This window comes from Homalodisca vitripennis, chromosome 1, assembly GCF_021130785.1.
Source record: "Homalodisca vitripennis isolate AUS2020 chromosome 1, UT_GWSS_2.1, whole genome shotgun sequence".
NCBI lineage: Eukaryota > Metazoa > Arthropoda > Insecta > Hemiptera > Cicadellidae > Homalodisca > Homalodisca vitripennis.
Genome location: NC_060207.1, coordinates 60,819,551 through 60,837,301, shown reverse-complemented (window position 1 = coordinate 60,837,301; position 17,751 = coordinate 60,819,551). Strand labels below are relative to the sequence as shown.

Genomic DNA, 17,751 nt, shown 5'->3' with positions numbered 1-17,751 from the left:
AATGTCTTGAGTTTTTCCTAATCACTGATTTTTTTTATACCATGAAACGGAAAGAAACAAGCGTGATCATTATGGTTAAAATGGTTACATTGTGTTTGAGAAAAGAGACCTTTTTAAAAAACTGGAAAATAATTTATCTTATAATGTTTAAAGTTTTTATCAGGTTTATATATTTACCTGGCTACGTTTGCATATTTAATGTTCTGTAAGTGTACTTTAAAATACATATCTTCCACAATAAAAATAATCTTTATTTTTACACAAAAAAACAACAGCAAACTTAGAAATAAAAGAGCAATATTTTTTGTCTATTTAATCCCAAAAGAGAAAACAACATAATTAGGAATCATTATACTCAAACAAATCTAGCTATTATGCTTAAATGTAAATAGACAATTAAGTCAGAAATATTGTAGTACAAAAATTATAAAAATATTTCTTTTCTAACTTAAAAAAAATTGCTCACTTTGGTCGCAGTATTTGTCGCATATACATAATGCAACTTGATAACTATTAATTTAGTGACATTAAAAAAAGATTTTGTAACGGTCTTCAAAGGGTTAATTTTAGTAATTGACGGATGATTTGAAAATATAACAGGAATGTGAGTTAGCCACCATTGTATATTACAAGAAATTAAACATAACAGTACCAATTCAGAACAACCTGAAACACAACATTGCTGATATACCATTGAAACTGATGACGTGATTGGTCATGATTTTAATAGTCACAATTCATGATAATGGTTGTCTGACTTTCATAAGTAAAATAGTGCATTCCTTAGCATATCCAAAGAAATAAAGTATCTAGTGGTTACTGTAGTTCAAACTCTGACATGTGGTTACTCATAACCTTTCAATGCTCTACTGGGTCTTTCTGCTACTGGCATATCAGGTGTTATCATACCTCAGGTTCCATTCGGTGCTCTGGGCTGGTGGTTCAAAGCACAACAGACGATGGCATTGAGTAAACTCATAAGTTTACAAAAACTTAGGTTCAATATAAGTTTAGTTCGGAGTAGATAATATTTTTTATATTAACACATGTACTGTATATCCAAAAAGTGAAATAATGTAATATTTCATTATTATCTCTTACATATGTAAATTTAGTGTGAAGAAAACTGTAATACAATGTGTGTTAGAACACGATCTGGCTGACCGAATTATTATCCGGTTGGGCCTCAAGTCCTGAAGTAGACGGATGGCTACAGGACTGTAAGTAATACTGAAGGAGACATATTTTCAACATGACATACAATTATAGTATTAAAAAAAAAATGTATAACATATGAAAACAATATTACATTTGGTACCTTTAATTACTAGTGTTAATCAATTAATAACTTAAGATAAGTACTAAGAGTCAAGTAAATCTAGGGTAAGCATTTAATTTCATTGATAGTGTTGGTGGGGATAATTAATTAATTGTAACATTGGTATTACACCATTGTCATTATAGTGTGATTTGTATCGTATTAGGAGGATGATTTGATAAGTCAGTGCTGATGAGATAACTGGATGGTATATAGAGATTATTTTTAGTTAATGGTATTCTTTTTAGGAGTCAAGCCGTATTTTTAGCCATATGGCATTATTGCTTTGTTTTAGAAAAAGTTTTATAAAAATATCTGTAAAATAATGATTTATTTTTATAGTTTCTCACTTTTTTTTAAGGAGAGCTGAAAAATTTTGGGTAATGTTGCAAACCTGTCCATATCAGTTGTGAGACTGAGCTTCACATAAGTGAGCTGGTTGTTTCAGCGGGGAAAAGGATTTTTCCATGGTTCAGCCCTCTTTTGATTTAGATTCCAACAAGAGTACAACTGTACATCTGTCATTTTCAAATAATCTGAGGTTATTATACTGTAGACACCCCAAGAAATAATCTTATTACCATCTCAGTTGAAAGAAACATGTATCTTCTATTTTGCCCGTACTCTCGTATGATAACCGATTGTTTGGACTAAGGTTGGTGGTTGGGTGAGCTTGAGCCCTTAACACTTCATATTTGAATTCAACACTGCTTCAGGGATATACGGCAGGGGTTAGTTTGTATTTTGATTTATCTATTGCTACACTAGTGCAACTAGTTTGTAACAATTAAAAATAAGAACATATTTAAAAAAACCCTATTGTAGAAAATCCAATAGAATTTTTTTAAAGATTTCCCAGAGGCAACTTGCCAACCTCAACATCAATCCATTAGAAAATATTGTCTGATGGATCCTTTATGATAATGAATAGTAATATTATAATCATATAATAATTATAATATGAAAGAGCCGATAACTGGACGGTCTAATGTGTCTTTTTTCTAACTGAAAATAAAATAATGATCTCTCTGACATTGCACAGACTTATAGAAATACTAATTTATGTAAGTGGTATTAGCAAGGCAATACAGGAATAAATGTTCTCATCTGATTGCTTTAGTATACGTCTTAAAAAAATGTACTGTATACTAAATATATAAATAAAATCAGTATTTGTGTAAATGTTTTTGGATCTTTTAATTATAATTTCATTGAGTTTTAAGATCTCTACTAAAAATGAATACTATTGTTTCTAATAGAAAATGTATTCCTTCAGATTACCACAATGCATTAATGTTTGAATATTACACAAGACAAAGGCTGCTCAGAAAGCAGATAACATTAAGATATAAAAATAAGAATTTTTTGAACTCAACTTTCCTTTACACTTGTGGAAGGTTGACAACATGTCTCAGTTTATTCTTGTCCCACGTTCAACAAAATCGACAAGAAGCACATCTCTATTTTCTATAAATAATAGCTATAACCGTCCCTGCTGAAATTGTTTGCATGTTGTTTTTGGTTTTTTTATGGAAATATGCCTGCTTCCAGTCCGTAGACTACAGTTTTCTCTTGGCAGTTCCATGGTTTACCTAAGTTTCATAACTATTTGTTTAAGTAATGATTTAATATTTTTGTTGTAAGACTCCAAAAGTGTTAATAATGCATCCGTTTGCTAATTATTGTGGTTTTGTATTAAGATTTTTGGGATCCATCTGGTATAAAATTTATGATTATACTAGCTTGTGTCTAATTACTTCATGTGAAATACTTTGTGAAATTTGTGGAAAATTAAGCAAGAGCTCGGTTACTGTAAACTAACAGTTTTATTAAATCTTTCCACTTATTTTTCATGAGCCACAATGCTTGGTTAGCCACTTTGCTCTTAATAGTGTACAGTTATTTGGTCATTTTAAAATATAATGCACCATTTTGGCACACCCCACCATCAGTGAATATATTGTCAACAAATTTCAGTCGGTTTATGGTTACTTTTTGATCAAAACCCATATTAATGATGGCATTTCAGAACTTAAGGGAATTCTAAAATGAGGCATTAATTTCAAAGTAGTATTTTACTGTAAAATAATATGAGAAATCACACGAACTGCTGTGTTAGCTTCTATATGGAATTTCTTTGTATTCAAATAAAAACGATTGAAGAATATACAAATTAATTGTTGTATTCATAAATCATGCATGTTATTATAAATAATTTGTAATAAAATTATTGTTTATACAGGAAATCAAGGAATGCAAGTGAAAAGAAGAGGCGTGATCTATTCAATTCTTTAATAAATGAGTTAGCAGCCATGGTAAACAGTCCAGCCCGTAAAATGGACAAATCTTCAGTTTTGAAAAATACTATAGGTTATTTGAAAAGCTACAATGGTAAGAAAATTTTTCTGCAGTATCATTCTAAATGTTACCAGTTATTTTAATAGCCGGCTTTACTGACGGCCATCTGGTTTTTAGCTCCATTAGAACAATGTTATATTTCAAACAATTGATGCCCTTTATTTAATTGTGGATCTAAATGTATTCTAGTATTTTTCGATTTTTATTGGCAACTTTTTATACAAATATCAAAACATCTTGTACTTGATCATTTAAATATTTCAAAAATCACTTTAACAAAAAAAAAAAAAAAAAAAAATAAAATAAACTAACAAACTAAATAATGCTTTAATATGTATTAGTTATATCTTAGGAATGAGATAACTTTCATAATTCTATGACAAAATAATTAGGGCGTAACAGTGTTAACATTGTTTAACTATGAACATATGAACTAAAGCTCAAAGTTATTTCACTATATCCAACTCTCATTCTTTTTTGAATCTAAAATTTTAATAGGTTTGTTGTAGAAAGAACACTTAAAACAGTTTTTGATCACTCCAAGATTGCTTTCGGGTATTTAAAGTACGATTATTAGGCAACTGTAATCAGGCCCAAGTGAAAAAATGGTGGAATAAGATTATGTACTATTTGTTTACAGCTAGTATATGATTTATGACTTCAGGGACTTTTAATGATTTATGACTTGAAAAATTAAATATTTTAATAAAAATAATTATAAAAAATAAAAATTTACATGTTTCAAAATAAAACATGATTTTTTAAAAGAAAATTACATTTTTTGCAGAGAAAAAACATTTAACTACTATCTATCTTTGATTATATTTATTTTCATACTCTAATAATGTTATATCATCTTATATAATAATATCAATTGCATTAATACGACTTTATATATAGAGGAAAGCATTTCAGGAATTTAGCTTATTTTGTAAATTCATCATCTATAATATATTATATTCAAATTAGTGTCTAATCTTATCTTTTTGGACATACATACATTACTTTTTATTTTTATATAGCTTAAATATTATGAATAGTCTTTTTTTAACTCTGTGGATTATACAGGTTGTTTAAAAACATGAGGAAATATTTTGTTGGTTAAATAGGTAAAAATAAAAAAATATAAATTCCTGTAGCATTATAGTTTTTCACTTTGGTGTCTGTCTGTATTTGACAAAGATCATAACTAAGAATGGTTTAAGTTGCGGCTTTGTAATTTGGCATGTTTGCATATGTCTTATTAGGATGTAACATTGCACTAAAATAAAAAAAAAAACAGTAATGAAATGGATTTCACTTCAGTACTGTAAATGTGACTACATTAGATAAATTTATAGTTCTGTTTTTATATAATTATTGCGATAAGAATACTGTTGTTTCTATGTTTTCAGATCGTAAAGAGCGCTCTAAAGAAAATGAATTACACATAGCCTACAAACCTGATTTTCTTACAAATGAAGAGTATACTCACATAGTTTTGGAGGTAAGTTTTTGAGCTTGATGTAAAATACTATCTTCTCCATTAAGAAGCTGTTACGTACAAAAACAATTATGTTTCAAATAAGTCATCAACTTAAGATTGAGAATAGAAAAATTGGTAAAACAGAAAATACTATAAATATATGTATGTAAGTATATACATATATTTATGTATAAAAATAATCTAAATTAGTTTTTAATCCTTAATAAAATTCTGGAAAAAAAAATTTAAAAAAAATATTTAATTGCTTTGTTTGTTTGGACAAAATATGCCTTTTAGTCTCGGCTTTTTTGTAATACCAAACCTGCTTAGTACTTGTAAAAAAAGTTGTATCCTAAAAGGTTTTAAAAATTGTAACAAAGACAATGATGCTAAGACAATCAACACCGCTTTTTTCCACCCATTAATTGCCAAAAACCCTGGGGATTGCGTCGAAAAAAGTCAGGGAAAAATGAAAAATTTGGTCTGGAAATCAGGGAATTTCATTATTGGACTCCTGTAGCAACCCTGTTGTTCAAAAGGGAAAGCATGCTCTTATATTACATAATTATATAGTTTGTTTTATGATCCCATTGCTATAGCATGGCAACACTTGGCGTACATACAACAGAAGATTGTGTAAATAATCTTATCTTTTTTACAACAAATCAAAGAGGGCCTTTTTGAGATTTTTCAGAAAAAGATTATTTTTACTTTGGAAGCAAATACAATAAATAGAATATTGTCATGTGTGTCAAAATGAAACCCTTTTAGAGCTAATTACACCAATTTTAACTTCCTAGGTCAATTAGTGTCTCGAGAGATCACCATTTAATAGTACATAAGTATTGTTAAAATTATTACTTTTCCACATTTTTGATCTTTTATATATAGCTCAAAACTAAAACATAATTACTAAAAAAATGTAAAATCTGATTTTAAATATTCTTGGGGATACAATATAGTGTGGTACATAAACATTTATAAAAATCACAGTGGTCCAGGTTATTGGTTGTGATTTTACATGGAATAATTATCAACCATATGACAAAAACTGTGTTTTTACAAATAATTGACAGTAGCACCCATTACAACCACTAATTAGAACATTTATTACTGATTTACAAAGAAAGAATCACAAATTTATATTTAAAAAGTTACTATATTTCTTACAAAAAAGTATAAAATTACCAAAAGTCATTAAATTAAACACATGAAGTTTCAATAATTAATTGAATAATCTTGATAAAAATGGTAATGAATTATACTTTAAATTACAATGCACTTGTCATATAGTCTGATTTCCAAATGTGTACATATGGAAGACTAACTCTTCGCTTGACCTTGAAAGCTTGATTACATGTCTTAGGGATGACGATATAGCATTATACTCTGTGTTGTGACTCACTCTGATACAATCAGTTATATTTCTTGTAATGTTATATCTTATTTATGTTGTAAATTATTAGTAATAACTTTTTTATTATCAATAGAATTGTTAATTCTTATTAGATTAAAAAAAAAATTGATTTATTACTGAGAGTGTATAATTCTAGAATCATATTTGTATTAGAACACTAACCTTTGTAGATAACTGATTATACAATCATTTAGGGTTAATTTCTGAAGTTGCCATGTTTTCTGAAAGAGCCAAATGATTTATTTAACAGGTGGCTAGATTTACAGAATCTGTGTTGAATGACTCAATGTTTTATGAAATAGTAGTGTATACAAAACAGCAAGTTATTGTCTGGTGAATGTTTCTACTGAATATCTGTTCTTGCAAACAGTTTACTTTTTCTCTGTCTTTGCTGGTAGTTCTCAGTTTGTAGTAACTTCGTGTTTGTGGTAAAATAAAATCTGGAAGCCTTTGAGGTTTGGTAGATAAGGTGGTACTAGATGGAACTTGAAAATCAGTAAAATATATATTACGATACTATTGTATAGAAGAGAGTATGTTTAGAGACGTCTGTTGAATTCTTATAAAAATGTGCATTTTTTTAGGATAGATGAAAGGTTGTAGAAAGGAACATTTTCTTGTCAATACACTTGCTATTACTAGTGAATCATAACTGAGTAAAGAGCTATACATTAGTAAGAAGCAACTTATCTCTACCCATCATGTTTTGCATTGTGTTTGCATTTTTCCGTCGTGTCTGAACTGGCTTCAGCACAGTCCACATTTATCCTATTTAATACGGTTCTCTTGTGTACTGTCTTGTTATTTTCTATTTCTGGATACATCTTTTCCTTTCCTCTTTGTCACATTTAAAGATTGATAGTGTAATGAATATGCATGTGATGCAGGATTTCTCCAACCACCAGTATCCAAGACGATTGACTGGGAGAAATGGCCCCATTCACTGGGTTGCGAGATCCCCTGATCCTTTGCTTGACTTTTTTTGTGGCTACCTAAAAGATTTATTATATGAGACACAATGTAGAAATATTCAAAGTGCATATTGTCACTTCAGCATCAGAAATTAAAGTAAACTCCAAAAGTAAATGCTAGGTAGTTATTGTTATGAAGATCTTGACATTGCATCAATGTAAAATCAACAATGTAATTGCACTATTGGAAAATAAGCTGAAAACTGAATTCTCAATTTTTTGAAAATGCAACGCTGGCAACCTCTAGTTACTGGTGAAAAATTTTCACATTTACAACCTAAATCAACCATGAAAATATGTGTGCTTATATCAGAATCACCCTATATAAAGGTTTAAGGGAGATAACACAATCATCTTGAAAATTTTTGATAAAATGAGACTCAACTATAACGTTTAAATTTAAGGATGACATGCTTAATATCAACCATCTAACACTCCAATAATACTTATATCAGAGTAATCAATGACATAAAACAGTTAATTTATGGCAGAGTTTTTTCATTTTTGTCTATTTTTATCTTTAGCTTTTTAACTTTTTTGCAACCTTCCCATTTTGATCCCCATCACTTCCTTCCTTAGGAGAAATTCTAAAATTTTCATAACAAATTGTGTTTTGTTCTTATTCAAATCAAATTGGTAGTGCCTTTCGAACTACAGAGTTAAGGTGCATTAGATAGAACTAACTGGCCTTAGTATGCCAAGGTCCTACTGTTAGTTGAATAGTTTTCTCATTTGGGATTTTTGTTAAACATCACATGTAACAGCTATTGTAGTAAAAGTTATATAAGAAATGGAGATTACTATAAATTTGTTTGTGATTTCAGGCCGTATGTGGATTTTATATAGTGTTTTCCTCTTCTGGAAAAATTATTTATGTGTCAGAAAGTGTTGCAACACTTCTAGGTCATCATCCTGTAAGTATAACTGGAGGGAAATTAAACACACATGTTATATTGTGTTATAATATAATAATTCAATAAGTTTTTTAAAATAATTTATTTCACGCTATAACATTATTAAACACAATGATTGATATAAAGTTTCTTCCAATCCTTGTAACCATATAACATTAATTAGTACTTGTGTAAGACCATATTTTGGTAATTTTAAATATATTCTTCTCTAGATGTTGGCAACATGAGGCTCATGGGTAAAATGAGATTCACGGGAATACAGTGTTTTTTTGCAGCTTACCACAAACGTCTACACATCATTTAAAAATAATATTTAAAAAAATTTAGTATTTTTACTGCCAAATATTATTTTTTATGTACAAGAAAGATTCATCTATCCATTTATTTATACAAATATTAGGTTATATTTTGTGTGAGCAAGAATGTGTTTGGTTCTGAGAAGAATCTTTACTGTAGTTTTCATAAACACTGAAGATTGCTTGGCTACTGCTACTAGAGCGACTGGCATTAGTAATGTGTTTGAGCTTTATGGTTGTGGTCAGAACATTTCGGCCGGTAGTCTCGAAAAAGATCTAGCGGCCCGCCTCCACCATTTTGTTTGCCTGCAGTGTAGGTGTGGCATGTGCGCCGTTTCATTTATTACTAAAACGTTTGAATTTTGTAAAGCCATGGCTAGTTTTAGTAAAAAACAAAGTGAGTGATGAGTGTTGTGTTTTCCAAGGATGTTGGACTGATGCTTATTTATTTATAGAAGTTAGTCTAAAACCAATATGTTTGGTATGCAACAAATCATTAGCTGTGATGAAAGAATATAACTTGTAGCGACATTACGAAATTATACATGCTGCAAAATTTAGTTTGTTACAAGGACAAGTTCAGGGTGATAAAGTGTGCGATTTGAAGAAACATCTTAAAAATCAGGAGTATACATTCAAAAAGCCAACAGTTGAGACAGAAACCTGTGTTTAGGCAAGCTATATATTAGTTGAAAAAAAATTGAACAGAAGTCAAAACCGTTTTTTAAATGGAGAGTTCAAAGAATGCAAGGATTCCACTGCTGAAATTCTATGTCCAACCCAAAAACAGATGTTTTCTTATAAAGTTAACCTTTCTGTTTAACCCTCTGATTAGCAACGTCGTAAATTACGACTCATTTTTTACCGCTGTGAACTGGCAGAGTCGTAATATACGACTCATTAAACATCGTCTACTATTTACGTCATAATTCTGAGAATTACCGCTCGAATCGTATTAAAAGTTATATTACTTTAATCAAAAGATTTCAAGCTTTCTAATAATGTATTCACCTTTACATGTATATAAATGTTTGTTCTTTTACTGGCCGCTGAAAGCTGACGACTAGTTACGCGTGACGTAACTCGGCACCTGTTACAGTTCCGGACAGCTGTTCGGTTTGCTTGCTTTGTTTGTTTACGACTCCAGTCGTGTGTTGTGTTGTGATCATCATGGATAACGATTTGCTGTCCAGTGAAATACTTTATAATAGTGGTGATTCAGATAACGATAGTGACATTTCTGTGAATGTATTTCCTCCAGATGTATCTCAAGAGGATTACTCTAGTGGAAGTGATGATAACTACGTTGTATCTTGTATATAGTCTTCTTTTTTTAAATTGTAAATTTATTTGTAAATAAAAGTGTTTATAACTATATATTTTCTTTCTGAGCATAAGTAAGTGGACATTTAGTATATTTTGGATTTTTAAATAAAATTAATTTTGTGTTTCGTTTGAACAAGTTTTGACTTCTGATCGATCATCAAACATCCACTATTATTTAAATAAGTCAATTAATAATTATTTGTATTTTATACAGAATATCCTGCTGAGTAATTTGATGTATAACACTTTATGTTTTCCCCAATAAATAATTGTACAGGATAAAAAATTCAAAACTCTGCACGAAGCTTCAAATTAGTGTACCAGTAAAGGCTTAAATGTGCGCCAGCCAGAGGGTTAAAAGTGAAACTACTTTTCTTGGGCTGAGTAATATTTTGCTGCAGTATATTTATTTTTTGCTATAATATGTCAAATGGTCAGTTGTAGCTGAAGTCACATTTACATCAAAGTCAGAAATGAATTTTATCAACTTTGGTTTGTTGGACTTGGTTATATTTTCTTAGGTGAAATAGCAATGTTTCTTGTTAACCTTCTTTTCTCAAGAAATATTTGATTTATTACAAACTTTCTATATAGAAGTTGGTAGTTGTAGTGAATATAGTGAATTTCTTTGTACACAATTTACTATTCTATTTAAATAATGTACACTTTAGACAGAACTTTTTATCTAGAACTTGGTAGTTGTAGTAAATATAATGATTTTTTAAAAATTGGGTTATGCAATAAATGGTGTAAGCAATATTCCTTAGTATTTTGATCAAATTTCCATGAACAAATTTAAGTGGTTAATCAAATTAAGGAAGTATCGTGGTTTTGTAAATAATATTTTTCTGTAAGCTCATATATTCATATGTCTATGTTTGTGTATCATTATGTACTTATGTATGGAGAACAACTGATCAACAATAAACAACCGAGGCTAAAACATGTTATTTTCATTCTTTTGTATATGAAAAAGTGTATAAAGATAATTACAGTAACAAAATATAATGCTTTTGTATAAATATTTTACTTGAAGTTTGTATTTTATATGCTTATTACATGTATATTGCCATGCATCTGTTCTACAGATATCAACTGCTCATTAATAAAAAAGATGATCACTAATTTTTCTTTATAACTTACTTTGTGTAATTATATAATTTTGGTTTGAGTGTTCCTAAAATTTTAATTTTACAAATAATAATACAAGTAATATACAGACATGTAATGTACCCTTAATTTTTCAAATAAAAGACATATATTTTCGATGTCCACTTTTTAATGTTTATATAATAGTAGAAGGTAAAAGATTTGACCTAATATTCTTAAAAAACTGTTGTTTTCTTGAATTTCTGCAAATGCATTAAAAATATTGTGTTAAAAATCCTATTTGTTATGACAAAATAAATGGCTTACTTTTTGTTTCATCAGCTGTCTCCAAATATTTAGGAAAGATAACCCTTATATTACATTTTCTACTTATTTCATGAGTTTTTCGATGTTGGTTCTCTCTAACAAATATCTATGATTCCCTTCATTCACTGAGCGGAAGGATTATATGAGCAAAATATTAAATTATGTAATTTTACAATTCCGTTTTAAAGAGTAGTATTTCTAAATAACATAATCAGCTAAATAGTTGTTGCTTCTTTTTTTCAGAACAGTCTCCTGAACAAGCAAGTGTATGACTTTGTTTCTGAACATGATCGAGAACGTCTATACAACATGTTTTTGAATCCTGTCACAAGTGTTCTATATGAGCACAGACAAGGTAAGTTTATCTTCGACTGTTTTGTTTTGTTTTGTAATTTCAGGGAATTTCCTACTGACAAAAGGGCTTACTACAATATGGTTTCTTTCAATTATGACCAATAATTTTAGTCTACTTTTAATTGAACCTTAAAAGTTGTTTAACACATCTGAAGTTAAAGAAAAATTCTACATACTTTGGTCAAAAACTTCTGAATAATTTTTTGCATGTGTTATATATGTTTGTATAATTTTGTAAACATGAATACTTTTTTGCAAGTTATAATTTTTATCTCATTTCTTTTTTTTCAAGTAAGATACTTTTTCTAAATGTTTTACTTACCCAGTCTGAAAGCATAGTTCATTATGAAAAAAATGACACACAACACTTTATTAATTATTATTAACATTTTGCTAGGAGAACCTGCAAATCTCATAAAACGTGTGCATTTCACAAAATATTATAAACCACCGGAGGGATAAGTTTTAAATAGTTTTGAATGAATTTGGATTATTTAGTTTGAAAATTCATATGCTTATTTTATTAATAAGTTAATTTGACCCTACATGACTTAGTGTCCAAGATTATAGCTGGTATCTCTATATTTACTATATTTGTTATCTAGGACAATATATATGTCTGATAACTTAATAGTATAATTTAATTTAGCTTCATTTAAAAATTTAACCAATAATATTGTTTTTGTGATTACAGACAATGAAATATCATTCCTCTGCTACTTCAAGCGGCAAAATAACTTATCAGATGAAGTCTTGTATGAACTAGTCAGATTTACCGGATATTTCCGTGAGTATTTACTGCTTACTTACTTTGTTAAATATAATACATTTTTTGGGGGAGGAGGGATTCTATGTTTTATACTATAGAATTCCATGAAAACTAAATTGCATATAAGAGAAAGGGCAGCCTGCACTGTGTCCACTTTTGTTTATATCATCAAAAGTTCCCGCAGTTCAAAGGATGAGTTTACTTATAAATTATAAAGTTCATAATAAGGTTGATGGAAATCCAACAATGTTGATTCCAGAATGGCAATTACTTGAATTCTGATCTTGTATTAAACTTTCACAATCACAACAATGAATAAGTTATAACGCATTCTTCTTTATAAAGCAAATACCAACTCCAACCATTTTGAATCCATCAGGATGGCCACCTGAGCAGGAAAACTGGGAAACCGGGTATAAGTCAGGAATTTCATGCACTTCAAGGAATCTCCCTGTAGAACGGTGAAAATCTACACAGAATGTTTCTGTATCTAAGAACTCATTAAATCAAGAAATAATTCGATAATATTTCTTTTTAAAATATTAAATCTAAATTCAAGCTAACACGTACTAGGTTGCCTGTCATCCTTAAAGCTGGTCAAACTGAAGTTTAAAAAAAGTTTTTTGGACACACTACACAAAATTTGGGTAGTTGTTAGAATAAAGTTACTGTTAACACTTTCAATGCCACCTCCTAATTTTTGACAACACACTGCCGCTTGTTTTAATGGTTTTTAAATAAATATAATTTTTTAACCAATTATAAGAAAACCAAATGACTTAAATTTTTTTAAGCTGAGTTCTTCCTCTTTCTGTACAAATGCTCAGAAAGAGCATTTGTACAGAAAATGCTCAGTATGCCATTCAGTATTGTCAAATAGAATCTTGTTTTAAAACTTAAAAAACAAAATGTTTTTTGTAAAAAATAAAAAGTTTACCAAAAATCATCACCATATACTAGTCTATAATACAAATGTATTTCTCATTATTCTTCGCTGTATTCAACATTTTCATTTCTGTCACTATAGCTACACATATTTACAATTGAAATCCACTTGTGTTTAAATATTTTTTAGTGTGGAAAGTCTTGAAACATGGTTCTTTGCACATGGCAATTTTGCACTCGCTACACTGATATGAAGTGTCTCTTCTTGCAGCCTTGCCTGATTTTTTGGTATCAAAGAGCTGTATTTGCTTATATTTGTTATTTGAGTAAAAAACAATGTCAACATATTTACTTGCATCTCCAAGAAGTCCATCTGTAGTAAAATCAGGATCATTATCTGTGTAATCTTGGAATAAAATCATCACTTTCATTGTGACTTGAAAATTTTGAACCTTTATATATAATTTTGACAATTATATCGTAAACCTCAGCAGGTAAACTTTCTTCATATTTGGTTACAAACTGTTGTAACAAGTGCAATGATGTGTAAGAATTTCTTTCAACTCTATTTGCCCACAGCTTCAGTGTTTCAATCATTGATTTGTTTTTGTCTTCTACAATGAATATGTTAACATCAGATCTTTTCAGCTTCAAATTTAAAAACATACATATTTGTAAATAAACCAAGTACACAATTTTGCAGAGCAACGAAAAGTTGTGAACTGTTTCTCTTAAAATGAACTTTTCGTGTTTTCGATCAAAAAGAAATATTTTTACTTATCAATTAGTTCAAAAAAAGTGTGAGAATGTTTTATTGGTAAAGCGAGCGAACCTCTGTGTGTAAAAACAAGTGTTCATACTCACTTCCCAGTCTGTACTCTTGTCTAGTTGTAATGTGAACATTTCTTTAGATTTAAAACATGAAGCTAATTGGGAGTACACGTTCTCAGACATATCGTCAACCCTTCTTTTCACTGAATCGTTTGATATTGAAATCAAACATTTCTTTGAGCGCAGTCTTACCTAACATTATTTTTCCAGCAGGCGTGATCAGCTCCTCTCCTACATTTCCGACTTAGCAATCAACAGAGAAACAGCTTATGATGCCATTGTTGCCTTTTCATTTGCAGTGCCTGTTGCAATTTTTTCAATGTTATTCTTTGATTGACTTTCAGTTCACTGCTTTTTATTTAACAAAATTCTAATGACAATTGAAGACTCGGGAGTTTTTTGTTTCTAAATACCTAAGCAACTTAGCAGGTTTTATTGCTTCACTGGAAAGTAGTTTGTAACACAAAACACATTGCGATTTTTGTTCAATGTCTGTATTCGCTTGCACAAAATCCAGGTTTCAATAATTGTCACAATACTTGAAGTTTTTTCTTTATTGGTACTGACACTAGATTTAGAACATGATGGCTTATCAATGTTAGGTGGGGCAGGGGTCTGTCTGCCGTCTCTATTAGTATCAATTGGCACTTCACTTGTACATACAGTATCCGTCTTTAACCAACGAACCATAGCGCACTTTGCTAATTATTAGTGACGCAATCGATTTTATGTTATAAATGTAATAATAAAATGTATATAAGAGGCAAACAAAGACACTGCACTGTAAGCACCTGATGTGATGTTAACACCAACTAGTGAGTGAGTGAAGTGGACGTTTTGTTTTGGTTACACCCTCTGTGACTCATTCCTTCCCATAACCCTCAAACAGTTTCTGTAGACGCTGAAACTTTGGTCTAGGAGCAGAGAGCCAATTTGCACACTACACGCATACAACCAAGTTATTCTAGATATCGATAGGGGAAGTTTTCCTGAGGAAGAAATCGGATGTCAGATGCACTAATTTTGTTCAAAGTCAAAATCAGAAGCTTAATTCTCGGTAGCTTATTGCTTATTCTTTGTGAAGTGATCAAAAATATTTTCCTATTTTATGTATAATCAGGGAAGTTATATATGAAGAATTAACAGTTTTAACTTAAAACAGTTCGGAACAGTTCTAGTTAGAGTAAGAAACAGAAATATGTATAGTAGTAATAAATGTTTAATTATTTGTATAATTTGAAGACATTTAAATTAAATGAAACCAAAACTAAATTACTTTGTGAGACTTAACAAATGTTTTTATTCTTCTAAAGACCATGGCACAAGGTTTTTAAGCTAACATGAGCAGAATTTTGCTTTTAAATGTTATGTTATATAAAGTGGCATGGTATTCATGTTCTATGTTCATTTCTTAAAATCTCATGGTTGGCTTATATGAGCAGACATGGTTGAAAAAGTGGTTTTTAGGTTGAAAATAGTGAAAATCGCTATGGTGGCTATGATTCTGGAAAAGCCAATGACACTAGGTGAGAAACACATAAACACATGAATCTTGTTATAGGAGCAGACATGGAGTGTCTTCAGGTTGAAAGTAGTGAAAACCGCTATGGTGGCTATGATTCTGGAGAAGCCAATGACACTAGGTGAGGAACACATAAATACATTTATCTTCTGATTCTGTGTAAACAAATCTTTTCTAATTTCTTTTTTTGCTGAAGAATTAGTCTATAAAAGTTATAGCTAAATTTGGTGTGTTCTTGTAGAAGCCATTGTTTTTTTAATGATATTTTTTAATTTTCAGATTATTATTTGTGGGAACTGGTCGCTTAGTGACTCCTCAAATTGCAAGAGAGATTGTCATACTAGACAATGGGAAAAATGAGTTTACATCAAGATACAGTCTGCAATGGAAGTACATTTTTCTGGATCATAGGTAGGCGTTATATGATATAGGGGGGTGAACTAGAGTAATATATATAATAATAAAGTAATATCTAGTATAGTAATAACATGAATATAAAACAATGCAATATATTTACAGCACATGAAGTTTACCATTTTTAGTCTTGAAAAGAACTTCGCACAATCATTATAAATAAAATTCCTGAACATAAACTTCTTAAACTCCAAGTAGTTATTATATGAAATTCCCAAACACAAGTTCATTTTATTATATAAATTACAGTAAACTCTATACATTAAAAATATCCAAATCACATTCCATAACTCCTCAAACTCTTTGATGTCTTTGACATAAGTCGAAGAGATGAAGAACATTGTATTTAATTTTCATTCTAGTCATTGTTTCAAAGTCTGTATTGATGGCCAGGGGCATTTTCGATCAATACTTTCCCAACCTCAGATCACATTCCAGACTTTAGTGGTGTGGCACCACCCTGCACTTCTGGTGAAAAAAAACCCCTTGAGATAGTACCCAAATTCAAGCTCAGATCACATGAGCACTTGTAGATGTTATCTTTAACTTTGGTACTACTCGTAACATATTAGATAGATTATTAGATCTAGAAAACTAATCTAGATCTACTTATAGCAAGAAGTAATAGGGAAAGAGTAGTCTCCTTCTCTCCAACATTGCCTTCTTTTGGAAGGTAGAAAATAGAACAATTGTCATAATCACATTTAATTTTCACAGTAAGTCAAATTAAGTTTGTTCTTTCTAATAATGTAGTTTTTTAGGTCTCCAGTGAGAAACTGTTAAAATATAGCAGCATCTGGATAATACCAAAATACAATGTTTTTTTGTTGCAAGTATGTTATGTTATTTGGAGTTATTACTTAATCAAATGGTTTAAACACGTTTTGAAAAGTATTCTTATGTCTCTTTCTATTCTACTTGTACTATTGTATTGTACTGTTTCAAGCATAGAAAAAATATTAGTGTTGCAATATAACAACCAGGGTCAATATAAAAATAAAAATTTATGAAAATTGTCTATCAAACTATACATTTCTTGAAACTATACAAATATATGAATATTTGTATATTTTGTAACTTTGATTTATTAAATATATACCACTTCTGTATGTATTGTGTCCCCCCTAAAACAAAACAAAATATACAAAAACTCAAATAACAAAAAAAAAAAAGAAATGTTTACTTATAGAAATTGGCCATGGATTTCAATAATATTGACATATAAAAAAATGATGTTTTTTATGAAATAACCTTGAAACACATGAAAAATTAGGCTGCCAATAGAGGTAATTCAGTTGCCAGTTCCTAGATTAAGTAAGCAATGCTATTAAAATTTTAGCATTAAAGACAGTATTGTTTGATTCTAATGACAGCTTGATATACATAACTTTTCTACTAGTTTATAAACTTTCTCTCTTGACTTATTTGATATTTATTTGATGATGCTAACTTATTCTGAATTGTTTAAATATTATTTCCATAAGAGTTTTGTATC

At 29.7% G+C, this 17,751-nt stretch overlaps 1 protein-coding gene across 5 annotated transcripts in view; it reads left to right on the top strand.

Moving 5' to 3' along the window:
- LOC124362734 (circadian locomoter output cycles protein kaput) overlaps positions 1-17,751 on the top strand; it is a 50,215-nt gene that overhangs the window by 11,197 nt on the left and 21,267 nt on the right. For 4 of the 5 annotated variants that reach the window (XM_046817483.1, XM_046817475.1, XM_046817510.1 and 1 more), the window contains 7 exons: positions 3,561-3,709; positions 5,071-5,162; positions 8,354-8,443; positions 11,725-11,836; positions 12,530-12,622; positions 15,882-15,963; positions 16,122-16,253. In XM_046817483.1, coding sequence (XP_046673439.1) covers positions 3,561-3,709; positions 5,071-5,162; positions 8,354-8,443; positions 11,725-11,836; positions 12,530-12,622; positions 15,882-15,963; positions 16,122-16,253 — 750 coding nt within the window. The remainder of the gene's footprint in view (positions 1-3,560; positions 3,710-5,070; positions 5,163-8,353; positions 8,444-11,724; positions 11,837-12,529; positions 12,623-15,881; positions 15,964-16,121; positions 16,254-17,751) is intronic. The other variant, XM_046817500.1, reaches the window with a different exon arrangement.